Here is a 14,770-nt window from a genome sequence, read left to right as displayed (position 1 = left end):
GATCGTTTTGTTTTGTGATATTATGATTAGTGATTACGGACATCTATTACAGACACATGTTGGAATCTTTCTCTAGAATTGTTTTCACATCTTCAAAAGTCGGTATCCTACTTAAATAATAAAAACCCAGTACTGACGGGTCGTGATACGCAGTGTTGCTCTTGTAGCGAGTCTTTCTTTTACTTCCTCTCATGCTCATGCGAATCCTCAGACTTTTCATGAAAGTGTGTGATCGTCGTGACCTTTGCGCACTGTCGAGTCTCTCCTCCTTATTAGGCCCGTAGACACGCTCCGTGATGAAAGCCTTTTGGATAGCACTCTTGGCAGATCCTGTGAAGCTCTGGACACGTTCCCTGAGTGACTTTTTCGATGGAGACGATCCTTTATATAAGGCAAAGTCACTGGAATAGAAACAACAATTACAAATAATGTATTTGTTGTGGAATATTAACACAAAAGAGAATTTTATGAGAGGAGAGCTTTATTTATTTAAGTAAACAATATTATATTAGTAAATTCTTACCATAATGACTTAGACAAAATTGATCAATATTACGCTTCACCAACTTCATAAAGTAGTTCATACCAAAACATTTATCGTTTAAACAGTTTGATAGTATGCATAGCGATAGTATGAATAGATCTGTATACCAGTCGACCTGGTATTAAACGAAAGGCACTGGGTATAGCAGATGTGGTGTGGTTGACATATTCTTCGTTACTTTCAGTAACATGTTATTATAATACCCACACTCCACAGGAACGCCACTTGTAGAAAAAAATTCGCGTAAAGCTACACGAGGGCTATCTGCCTAACCGTCCCTAATTTAGAAGTTATAGACTAGAGGGAAGGCAACTAGTCAACACTAACTACCGCCAACTATTGGGCTACTTTTTTATCAACGAATTGGGGGATTGACTATCATATTTTTAACGCCCCAAGGCTGAAAGGGCGAGCATGTTTGGTGTGACGAGGATTCAAATTTACATTAAGAAACCAGTTTACAGCTACCATTGTTCGACTTGATCAGGTAATTAAAGCTGAACATTTGCTTCCAGAAACGAAGCAATACGGTGGATTGATGCAAAAAAGCAATTGGTTATAAAGTAATAGCAAGATTAGTATTGTAAGTTACTCTCACTGTGTATAGCTTCTCTGTACATGATTTGAGGATAACTGAATTGAGGAAGAGCGTATAATGATAACTAACTTCAAGTTAAAATACAAATGGGATGACAGACCAGCTTCAAATTGTTTCCCAGTCTATAACCAAGAAATTATTGTGCACTACATGGCAATTCAACATCAGGAGTCGAACGTTCAGGAACAACAAGGAGGGAAGCACGAAGCAAAGAAATCCAACATATAATTCAATAGAGCACAATTTGGAAATTATGGTAGCCCAAACCAAATGTCATTCATGATGTTGTAAAGAGAACGGCTGATTGGAACTGTTAGATTAAAAGAAAACTCCGACAGAGGTAAAACAACATCCTGGAGAATCAGATGTTTATGCGAAGATCACTTCTAGAGTATAATTAGAGATGAAGGCACCAGTGGATTCTCTTGACCCGAAGAAAACTCCCTTGATCTTATACAGGTCTTACTCATTTTGTTTATGTAAGCTTTACTTAACACTGTGTTATTCACCCTTACTTAACACTTGTATACACCCTTACTAAATATTGTTTTATGCAGGCCATATTGGACATTCTTGTACTTTAGACTCAGAAGAATATGCATACTCTCCTGTGTTGTTACTTGGATTGTGAAGGTAATACTTATTACTGAGCTGCATACGTGTAAATATATATATATATATAAGTGTATGTGTGAGTGATTGTTCAGAAAAAACAGATGACGAGAACTACTACATGACACTAAACAACATAACAGCATTTCCATTACACTTTCACAATTTCAAATCAAAATGAATTTTATAGAAATGGTCGTGGTAAAGCATACAGTCAGGCACTGCTCCACTCCCACCCCCAGTTTGTTTCAAAATTCAAGATGAACAGAGGCCAAATTCAGTGTTTTATTTTCATTAGACTGTATTACAAACAGGAACCTAAGACTCTCCAATTAGAAAGCCCCCCAGTGGCACAGTGCTATGTCTGCGGATTATACTGCTAGAAACCGTGGTGGGCCGAGCACAGATAGCCCTTTGTGTAGCTTTGTGCTTAATAACAACCAATTAGAAATAAGATTCATTCATAGGCATATTTAGATTTATTTGTAAATTAGAAGAAGACCATATATAAAACACATTTAATATATATACCGCACGTGTAATAAATACAACCTTTTATCTTTGTTTTATTTCACCACGATAGTTTTTAATTAGAGACCTGACATTACTTTGTGTCTACCTCGTGCCTTTGTATTATTTCATCATGATAGCCCTTGGAGACGTGAAATTAGCTGGTACTATTTGAATCTTGACGAGGAAGTGCAATTTTATTGTTGGGCGAGTCGTTTTGGATTATTCAGTAAAAAAATATAATGCACATTTTAGTTCACTTAATTATAAACGAAAGCGTTATATTTCTTCAAATACAGGTTCTACAACTTTTACAAGCTCCACGTAATTAAAGGAGGAACTAACATCATAAATAAATATCAGCTCATAGGTACGGTACTTTTCACATTTCCATTACTTTTTTTAAAACAGAAATTCGATTTTTTTTTGTGCTGAACTAACTGGTTATCTGACTCAGTAATCAATCAACATCTCCGTCTAGGCTCGCATAATATGTGTTTGATATCTTTCAAATCGTTTCCTATTCACATCGTGGGTTTAGTAAATACTTGTCATGTTATTCATATCGTGGGCTTAGTAAACATTTGTAATGTTATTCATAACGTGGGTTTAGTAAGATATTTTAATATTATTTACATCGTGAATTTGCAAAAATGTTTATCATGTTACTCAAATTGTGGGATTATCAAAATATTGTCGTGTTATTTAAATCTTGAATTTATTATAAAATTATTATATTACTAGCTGGAGTACACGTCCCCTGGACGGAAATTATGTAAATTCATGATTAATGAAAGGTTATCTTGGGATATGAAAAGTTGCTTACCTTATGTGTAATTGTAAAAAAAACGCAAAAACGCCCATAAAAACTGCAAAATGTGAAACTGCAAGTTTGCATGGGCCCAAAACTTTCATACCGAATTTGGTGAAAATCCATCAACAGGAGGAGAAGTAGTGGTAGTAAAAAACGCGAAAACGCCCGTAAACCTGCCAAATGCAAAACTGAACATGAACCCAATGAACCTCCATACTAAATTTGGTGAAGATCCATCCACAGCAGGTGAAGTAGTGGTAAAAAACGCACATAAAACTGCCAAAAGCAAAATGCATAACTGAACATCTCTATGTATCTCTCCATGGATCTAATAAACCTCCATTCCACATTTGGTGACGATCCAACTATAGGGGCGAAATAGTGATAAAAAAGGCAAAAACGCCCGTAAAAACCGAAAACTGAACATTTGTGTGTATATCTCCATGGACCCAAAGAAACTTCATACTAAATTTGGTGAAGATCCATCCACAGGAGGTGAAGTAGTGGTAAAAAACGCAAAACTGGAAATTTGTATGTATCTCCTCATGAACACAATGAACCTCCATCCCAAATTTGGTGAAGATCCAACTATAGGGGGCAAATTGTTGTAAAAAACGCACATAAAAACCGCAAAACGCAGAACTGAAAATGTATATGTACCCCCGTATGCACCTAATGAACCTCCACACCCTGCGAAATAGTTACATGGACATACAAAAGACAGTAGTATTATATTTGTATAGATTCATATTGTGTGCCTCCCCAGTGGCACAGTGGTATGTCTGCGGACTTACAACGCTAGAATCCGGGTTTCGATACCTGTGGTGGGAAGAGCACAGATAGCCCAATGTGTAGCTTTTTGCTTAATTACAAAACAAAAAAAACATATTGAGTGTACAGTAAAACTTCTTATGTTATTCACAACGCGAGTTTAGTAAAAACATTTCATGTTATTCACATTGTGGGTTTAGTAAAAAAAAAGAGGTCATGTTATTCATATCGTGAGCTTAGTAAAATCTGGTCACGTAATTCACAAACATTGAATATTAGAGCAGTTTCCTGTTTTTATAGTATTACTTTTTTTTCAGTTTTGAATAAAGTATCTATAAACTTTAAGAAGTGATGATTAATATGGGTTTTTTCTGGCTTAGTTTCTAGCTTTACCGAAATAAACACTTTATTATCTATATAAAATATTTTTCGTTAATCAGTATGAGAAGAAGCAATCTCGTTAGAAATTAAAACTTAATATGCTAATCTATGCATCACATATAGTAACAGCTAACCTATGTTAATACATATGTATCTGTGGTTCTAGTTCGTATGTAAATAAAAATGTGTTTGTATTAATAGTCTTGTTCAGTAACAGCTGTCACATTTTAATGAGAATGTGTGTATTATTTATCGTATATTGACAGCTGCTACATTCTGATAGGAATGTGTTTATGTTAATAATCTTAACACATTAGATGACTGAGTTAACGATGTTAATATAAGTGCTATATAGATTAATGTATCACGATGTCTTTGTAACCTGATTTAGAGTTAAACCCTTAGACATAATGTTCTTGTACCTTAATGGAAAGAAAAGTTCCTGTATCACTAGATCCTTGTGGCATGGTTTAGTGGTCAATCCCTAGACACAGGATTCTAATGCTTTAATTCGATGAAGTACTCTGGCATCACTAAGACTTTGCATCCTTTAAACACCCCATAACACTGATTTTCTGTGATTTACTTGTATGCATAAAACCAGGAATGGTTTTCCTAATACATTACAATTCAAGAATACGCGTATTCGTGGAATACTTCTGTAAAATGTGCTTTATTTAAAAACTAAGATGACTATCTTTTTTGCATTAGGCTCTGGCAGTCCAAAAAAGAACACTTACGATGGTGACCCTGTGTACCAAAATGCAGATAGAAAGGAGAATGGATCGCCAGTGGCTGAACCAGAAAATAAGCCGATGTATGAGAATATGACTTTTCACCAAAAAAGACCCAAAGGGGTAAGTTGTTTTACATATCTGTCCTGTACTGAAATAACAATTAACCCTCGGTGAAAATGTATTGACAATGAAATATATTTTTAAAGTATGTTGTGTTTCTCAACGAATTCAGTATATTGCGTAAAAATACAAAACTCAGAATCCATAGTTTTTTTTCCTTTCTACATGTAAACATCTGCTACTCCATGCTTGTGCTACTTTTATTTCTTATATGTCTGGAACTGCTAATCCATGCTTGTTATTTTGTTCCTGTAGGTACGCGTGGACTAGCAAGTATAAAAATAACATAAAGTTTCCTGTACGTACAGAACTCCTAGTCCCTGCTGTGTTATATTTGTTTTCTGTAGGTATGGTACTTTCTAGTCTATACTTGTTTTAATTTTATTTCCTGTACATACAGAACTCCACGTTCATGCTTGTGATATTTTTATTTTCATTAAGTCCAGATCGCTAGTTCATGTTTGTGTTATTTTTATTTTCCCTGCTTTTATCTAAATGTTATCAGCTCTTAAAAGTTTCTAATAGTTATAATTCAGAACAACGTAATTATAGTAATAATTAACGATATGGATAGCTGAATAGTCTTTAATTATCTTAGATTTTAAACTACTTGGCTTCCGTCGTCTTCAGTTTGTGTAACTTGAAACACGCTAGCTATTCGCTCCACTTCAGTAATTAGCTTTTAGACTATGTTATTCATCTACTCACGAAACCTTAATATTTTCATCAGTCGCTGGATATCCAACAACTCAATCAGCGCCTATCAAATTAAACTCTGCTGTACTCGTGTATTGCTAGGATTCTATAGTCGACATTTTGAAGTTTAAAAATTATTTTTATTTCAATTAATTCTAATGGACTCGGCAATTTTCATCAGACCTTCCGGCATTGTTATTGTAAAATATATCCAGCAGAAGAATATATCAAGAAACTTTTACCGTAAGACAAATTATCAAACTACCAGTCACGAACTATCTGGAACATAAGTACGTGGAAATTGTTATTGATACGATTCATTTACAATCTCTCTGGAACCTATACAAGTGGAGTTTGTTATTGTCACATTATCAGTCACGAGCTCTATGGAATATATCCACGTGGAAGACGTTATCAACACGAACTATCTGGAACTTGTGTGCGTGAAAGTTGTTATTGACATGTTTCAATTAAGTGCACTCAATTTTTGGAAACATTTCGTGATTCCTTTCAAAGAAACTTTTTAGATTTTAAACCATTCCAAACAGAATAGGAAACCTATAAAAAGCAAGGGATTGCTCTAATTTGCTAAATCTTAGCTTGGCAAATGTATGATACGTTAAACCACTTATATATCGAGTTGTTTATCCAGTAGGCCTCTTAGTTTCGGCTTACAATGAGAGAAAACTAACGAGAATATTAGTAATATAATAAACATCGTGGATTTCAGGCCTTAGAAGTTGTTTTCTATCTTGCCTACCAATTATTGAACCACATTACGAAATATTCTATGGAACATGAAAGTTTGTTTATTTCCAATACAACAGATTAAAAAATAAAAAACAATAACTGTAATCAGGTTAAAATGACGTCATCATCAGGTGCGACTTCAATAAGTGAACCTACAATGCATTTTTCAACATAATACACCGTAAAATTTGAAAAGTGTTGATTTGTAGTTGTATTTAAAATAATGTTAAAAATACACAAACCGAGTTATAGGTATTTATGGTTCATATTGTTTTATCAGGGAAGTTTCGTTACTGGTAAAGAGTTTCATGGCATGACGGATCAAACTGAAGAGTTAAAAATAAGAATATAGGAAATGAGGAACACGGATTTGTATGTCATAGATTCTTATATCCACAAACCTTCACATTCTTTCCGTACTAATTGGCAGAAATTACCTAAAAAGCTTCAAAAAAATTCATCTGTCCAATTCTGGTCTTTTAAGGAAGAAATTTAGGGCGAATATGTTTGTGAAACAAAAAGTTCCTATTATTTATCGTTTTCTTTATCTACCGATGCGAAACTTGTGAATAGTTTTATATTGTACAAAACAACAGGTAATCTTTTAATGAAAGAAAACTAAAAATCCCCTTCTCAAGTTTACATTAAATAGTCAATCAAATAATAATTATTAAAGAAAAAATGTATTAATCTTCGGATGATAAAGGAAAATTTGGTGATAAAATAATATAAGTAAAAATGTGATTTTGTTATTAAGCGCAAAGCTTTACAAAGGAGTAACTGCGCTGGATTCATCGCCGGGATTGACCCTCGATTTCTAGCATTATAAACCGCTGGACCATTAAGGAGAATATGCTAAAATGAGTAAATATACAGTGGTCTTATTAGATTATCTTACATGCAATAAAAAACTCAACAACTTTTAAGTGTCACTTGTCTGTTATATGTGTGAAATTAGTAAATATAAACTATTGTTTTAGCTGTTCTAGTCATATCCAATCATCTTTGGTTAATTTAGTGAAGCGTAGGTTTATTTTTGACATTATAACTCTGCTTTTTTCAAAATTAAGCAATAAATTGTGTTGTTATAAAGTCAATTAATACGCACGGAGGTTGAATAATTTGTGAACATATGTAGTATTATGAATATGGGAAGTATTGAATGATCTGTGGATATATATACTGTTCTTAAATCTGTGTTTGGAATAATTTCTAACAAGCCTATTTTGGCAATAAAATTAGAGGAAATACGACCTTTATTGTTCAGATGATAATAAAGAACTGTTTATTTCAGTCAACGTTTCGCCATTGCGGCTTTATCAGGGCTAGTAGTCAAATAATTGTTTGATATAGAAACACACATTAACTTATTAAACTGCTTATTATGTTCTATTTCTCGAGATTTTCGTAACGTGCTTTTGATAATGTTTAGAATATTTTCACATCAAATAGTTATTGTACTACTAACCCTAATGAAACCGCAAGAGCGAAACGCTAGCTGAAATAAAAATGTTTTTGTTATATTTGGAGAGAAAATGTGTTTCTTTAAATCTGTGGCCAAAATGTCTAAATCTCTCCGGTATGCAGTACAAATTTTGAAGAAAAAACAACATATCTATTATTATGATATGGGGTAGCCTTGAATGATCTGTAGAAGTATCTATTGTTCTGAAATCCGTATTTCAAAATATTTGTGAACATATCTAGTATTATCAAATTGAATAGTCTTGAATGACATATGAACATATCTACTGTACTGGGGCTTATTTATCTTAAGAAAAATGAATCCCATTTTTGTTCTGCTATTGTGCAACAGACATATTTTGCTAGAATATATAAGTAACCGGCATTTGTATGTATTTTTTACAAAAAGAAAACAACTGGTTATAGAGTTCAGTAGATTTCATTTCTAAAAATAATAATATAACCGACAAGAAAGGTTTGACTATTTGCATGTGCTGTTTTGATTGCAGAACCCCTCTTTCCTTACTAATAATGAAAGTATGGCCTGTGATGATTTGTCTTTGCCAAATAGTGGTGCAAAACCTGTCTTTAGAAAACATACACCCACCTTGACGTTCGCCAAAGAAGGGAATTACATAAATGAGAGTAAGTAACAGGTAATGGAGCCTTCAGTTTAACTTGTTCAAATAAGAAGACATAGAAAGTCTTGTAATTGTTCACTAACATTCCTTAGCTCTGCAGACCTAAGATTCTGTATTAGGCTAATTCCTAAGTACTTCAAATGACAACTTGTGGAATAGACTTGTCTGCACGAACGCAGTTAAATGAAAATGTTAGCCATATTGTTTACAAGAAACACATTTTTACACTGTGTCTTTAGACTCTTTACCAACAAGAAATACGTTCTTTTTCACATTGCTCACAAGAAACACGTTTTAGACTGTCTCTTTAAATACATTACTGATAAGAAACACGTCTTCATGGTGTCTTTACACACATTGTATAAAAGAAATACGTTTTTGACTGTCTATTTATATACTTTACTGACAAGAAACACATTTTTAGGCTGTCTTTAGACACATTGAACACAAGAAGCACATTTGTGGTGTATAATTAGCCACGTTGTTCACAGGAAACATGTTATTTATATCTTGTGTGTATAGAAACATCAAACATACTTCCGATTAGAGCAAGCTACCAACTTAGAACAAAATTAAAATCAACTTGATTGTTATGAATAAAAACCCTATAACCCGAGCGCTTTCGAAAAATGGACTTTTCCTCTTCAGGGGCAAACTGGAAATGGTCGTATTGTTCGTATTGCTAACCAAATATCATGTTCATACTGTATCAGTTATAATGATTAGAATGTTTGGTACCCTCGCTGTTAACGATATTTCTGGCTGTAAACACAATAATATCCCAAGAGATTTAGCCAGCTTAGGAGATTTAGGTTAGTCCTAAGTTCGTATACTAAGCTAACAATGCAAACAGTCTGTATAATAAAAGTATAATATTAAAAAAATAAACAAATAAAAGTATATATTTTAAACTTTCGAACTAGTACTGTTAATGAAAGTAACGTTAAAGAAATAATATATTATATCTCACTTACGGAACACACAAATATTAACTGTTAGCTTTAAGTATTGTCGTAGATTTAATAGATATAAATGTCCTTTAGACAACGTAATATCAGCATAACCGTATATAAGCAAAACTTGAGACCAACGAAAATCCATTGACAGTGTCGGAACCTGTAACGACGTCAGAGATAAACTGTTACGACACATGTTACAGAGGTTTTGCTGCCATATTGGTGTGATAGCAAATGTAGAAGAAGCGGTATACGGTGTTTGTTTAGCGATATATGCGAAGCAACATGACAGAAAACAGAAGTGACAGCAATCGTAATCCCGTGCCTGTACCTTCTGAGCTTGTTATTATAGTGATGGAATATATTTCAACACAAGCGTTCGAGTCACTTGGTCATTTTATGAATGTTTTGAAGCCATCGATTATACAGACACATTTAGAATAATTATTTTGAAAATAAATTGGTAGTTTTACTGACTTCTCTTTGTGTCCGAATAAGAAGTAGAACCAACGTAACATGATATTATTGGCATTGTTGTATACTCTATAGATCGTTAAAGGGTGCACCCATAAATAGGCTAGATACTACATAGAAACATTCATATTCAATCTCATTAATGCTAATAGATACTGCTTGAACTTTGGGGGGTATGGAATGCCTGGTAAACATTTTAGAATTTGTTCGTATATAACTTTAATTGTCTGACCAGACTGTAAACCAGTGAAACATTTAACTTCATTATTATCTAATACGATCTTTGTCAACAGATAAATATGTTTAAGCCCTTTTTTTTCAACAAGTGATTTTCTATTCTTAAAATTCTCCCAGTGGGACAGCGGTAAGTCTACTGATTTACAACGCTAAAATCAAGGGTTCGATTCCCCTCGGTGGACACAACAGATAGCCCGATATGGCTTCGCAATAAAAAAAAACACACACACGCGCTCCTTTTTTAAAGAAATGATTTCAAGAAGTATCACTTCAAGATCAACTATATTTGTGTCATTTTGCACGCTGTCGCTTGCACATACAGGTTTTGTTTTCGTTGTCACATATTGATGATGATTGGTCAGTTGTTTCCCGAGGGCCGTCCGAGGGAGCACGAAAGCTAAGCATAGCTGCTACTGTTGTATTACGTTTGTTGATGGCCAATCCTCCTTTTTTAATTGTTGACTTCTAAGGTAGTTTTGCATGACCTTTTCTGCCTTTATCTTCTTAGGTGATGAAACACGCATGACAACTAATGGCACGTAATTGCTAATCTCACCTAAAAAGCAAATTAAAACCAAAATATTATATATTCGAGATTAAAAGGGGCTAGTATTCTACATATTCTTCATTATCTCAATATTATTCTAATAAAAACAATTTGAACAAGGGAGTTATATATTTGTATAGGCATTATATTTGTGACTAAATCCTAGTTACATTCCTAAACATGCATTGTTGTTATAGACCTAAGTATAACTGTTTTTACTGTCAATAGTCATTTGGATTGATCTATCAGAATATGACCAAGCATTCAAAACTTCACTTATGATGCTGGTTCACTAGGTTTGTTTCTAACACTGTGATGCATCTATATAATGATTTAATAAATATATGTATAACTAATATCAAAATATGATGTTAAGAAAACACATATGTTCAAAAATCAATTACAGACAAAAATTCAAAACCGTATAATCCGAGCGCTTTGAAGAAAGGTCCACCTTTCAAAATCGCTCGGGTTATAAAATTATATATTAATATTAAACTATATTATGAACATAGGAGTTATATAAAGACATTTCTATGGCTAAAATTTAGCTAAATTTTTAAGCATATATTATTACATATATAAGTATAAAAACTGTAACTGTCAATACTCATTTGGCATAATCTATTAAAAGAAGTAGGCCTAATAATGTCAATCATGCACATAACGTCACCATGATGCAAATCTACTAGATTCGATTCTGTAGAATGTTGCAGGTATGTATAATTATATATTCAACAGTCAGTTGGTCACTTGCTTCCGATAAAATGTTTATTTAGATCTGGACCCAAACCCTTCCTAATATTTAATGAGTCTGATCGCTTTACTTCTCCTATTCATTTCTCTCGTCTGTCAATATCAGCTGGAAATCTCTGGAATGACAGGCCATATTTTTAACACCCGATAGCTACACAGTTTAGAATTATTGTTCTTGAATTCGTAAATTAGCACTGTATTGTGTTTTGTGCTTGTAAAATACACGTTAAATAACCGGTGTGAGCGGCCCGTTTTCACTCCAACATGGCGTCATAAACGGAGATGATGTATACGTGACATCACTTGCCAAACCTTTACTGTTTAAGCGTGAAGTCAAGAAGCGAGACATTACTAATACTGCCTGCAGCTATAAGTTAATGTTTATGAATACAATATAACAAATGATAAACCAAGTGAACACCTAAATTTTACAATAAACAGCTGGAATAATAGTTCTCTAATTAAAATATAACAATGTTAAATGTAATAAAAACAATAATATATTAAACATACTCTCAGATGTGTCTAACACAGCTAATCCGACTTTAACTAACTCCTGCTACTTAACAAAACACATTGAATGAGCAACAATAATTAATAAATATGTATACGAAAAGATGCGACAAAGTTTAACAATAATAACAACACTTATGAAGGTATCCTAGATTGTATTTATGGCCAACGATTTTAGATTGTGTCGTTATATTGTTCAGAAAAGGCAATTCCTCGATAATTCAACTATAAACTTTAAGGTTTGTTACTGTAGTATTAGAGTTTAGATCCCTGTAATAGTACAGCACAAATAATCCATTGTTCAGCTTTGTGCTTTAAAATAAACACAAGAGACGTATGCTTAGTTTAGGCCATTAGCTAAAATGTTATTTTTAGGAATTTTTCGTTAACGCTAATAATTTTAACACAATACTTGTCGGTTATCGTTAGCTAACTTCTTTATCATAATATGTTTGAGCCAACGTTAGCTTTCTTTTTAACATAACATTTGTCAGCCAACATTAGCTGACTTGTTAACATAACATTTTTCAGTCAGTCAGTCAGATTTGTAACATAACCTTTGTCAGTTAACTTTACAACATGATTTTTGACAGCTTTAATTTACTTCTTAGTATAACACTTATTTATTAATGTTAACTTTAACAATGTAAAATTTTTCATCCCAAGTTAGCTATTTTTTTCAAAATTTTGTGTATGTAATAAGTCCGGGAATGTCCTGAATTTAATTTGAAACGCACTGAACAAGTAATTAGTAAATCACTCAGTAAAATTTCACTTAAATGAAGAGGAAAAGAGAACTAAAAGTAAATATATTCTGAAAATGATTAAACAGAGTTAAAGACCTCTAATCCTTAAACTATTAACAACAACGTGTCATGATTAAGAGAGATCTTATCGAGTTTCTAAAATATATATATATAGTAGATACTTCGTCATTCCCGCCGTTAAGGCAGCTACCAACTTTGTTTAAATTAGTATATGTATATATTACAACTCCATGTAAAAAACAAGGGTTTAATCTAAAAACATTAAAATCTACGGGTAACGAGGTGTATTATACACGTTACCCCAGACAAAGAAAGTTTTACATCGAAACACATTACAGTGTTATCAGACTTTGGTGTACATTCTGTTATATATTATAATGTAATAGATAAATTATTTTGGATTCCCAAATTAAATGAAACACCATACGATTACAAATGTATTGCCAGTGCTAAATAAAGCTACGGGTAAGAAGTTGTCAATTGAAATAGGTAACGGTCTGAAATAGATTAAAGAAGATTTAAACAAATGCTGTGATATTATCAAAGAGAGAACTAATATTAATCCTTTCATTATCATCAATAGTTTAGTTGAATGTAAAAGGAATTAAAGGATTTGAGGCTAAAACAATAGAAAGCTGTGATTTCAGTAATCTCTACACTAATCTTCTTATTGATAAAATTAAAAAAGTGTTTAATCAACAAGATATTTTAATTATTCTGGTAAATTAGAGTTTTGTACAGTAAACATACACATTTCTCTATGAGTATGGGACATTTCGTTACGGACAGCTTGTGACATGGACTTTTTGTTACGAAAAACATTTCGTTACGACATCCACGTTACCGTTACGAAAGGTTTCGTTTTGTGACTGGTGAATGTTGTTGCTAGGTTCACCACTACCTAATTCAAGAACCAGAGGACACAACGCAACTCTTCTGTCGCAGAGAGGAACTAAAAGTTTTGAAGTTTGACAAATTTTATCTCGCAGAGAGATAAAAAATTTTAAGTTTTACAAGTTTTCCCTTTTGATGGATATAGTGTGTCTGACGATTGAGTTCGTATCTTCTTCAAGGAATGGCCGGAAGGCCATCGTGAACGATACATCCCCTGTAACACATTGTAATAAAGGCTTAACTACCCTCTCATCCCCATAGCGTTATGTAATTTATATATTTTTTATTATTGTTACCAATCAATTTTTATTTAAAAACTACCTGTCGCAAAATCAGTATTCATAACAAAAACTGTCCTATCACAAAAATGATGTAACCGTCACAAGTTGTCCTAGTAACAATGTGGCGGTAACGAAATGTCTAGAAACTAAATATTCGTAACAAAATGTCCGGACCCCTATTCTATGAGAGTATTACTGATAAAAATTATCGCTATTTCACATCAATTTTTGCAGACTATGTATTTTTTTTTATTTGACAACAGAGACAAGGAATTCCAATGGGAGATGCCCCCAGTGGCACAGCTGTATGTCTACGGACCTACCACGCTAGAAACCGGGTTTCGATACCCGTGGTGGGCAGAGCATAGATAGCCCATTGTGTAGTTTTGTGCTTAAACAAAATTAAAAACCAGTGGGAAGTAACTTTAGCCCACAAGTTACAGATTTAAGTTTATTCGAACTAAAATTTTCATCCATTACAAATCTTGGTAAGAAAGAGATTTGCTCATAAGTCGCTTTAGTAGATATATTAATCATATTTTTCCTAATTATCAACGTTTTCTTTACACAGCCAGTTAACTTTATGCACTAGCCCTCAGCCTGGATAGTCTTCCACTGAAAACATAGCAAATTACTTAAATTTAGGTATGGACATCGTTAATCAAATATATAAATTTAAAGTTCTTAATAAAAAGGAAATTTTCAAC

At 33.1% G+C, this 14,770-nt stretch overlaps 1 protein-coding gene across 1 annotated transcript in view; it reads left to right on the top strand.

Annotated features, from left to right (window-relative positions):
* The window catches only part of LOC106473298 (B-cell receptor CD22-like), a 48,780-nt gene that overhangs the window by 29,488 nt on the left and 4,522 nt on the right, over positions 1–14,770 (top strand). The window contains exons 10-11 of the mRNA XM_022402732.1: positions 4,942–5,087; positions 8,507–8,642. Of these exons, the coding sequence (XP_022258440.1) occupies positions 4,942–5,087; positions 8,507–8,642 (282 nt within the window). The remainder of the gene's footprint in view (positions 1–4,941; positions 5,088–8,506; positions 8,643–14,770) is intronic.

Source organism: Limulus polyphemus, unplaced genomic scaffold, assembly GCF_000517525.1.
Source record: "Limulus polyphemus unplaced genomic scaffold, Limulus_polyphemus-2.1.2 Scaffold128, whole genome shotgun sequence".
NCBI classification, from domain to species: domain Eukaryota; kingdom Metazoa; phylum Arthropoda; class Merostomata; order Xiphosura; family Limulidae; genus Limulus; species Limulus polyphemus.
This window is presented reverse-complemented; position numbering and strand designations above follow the sequence as displayed.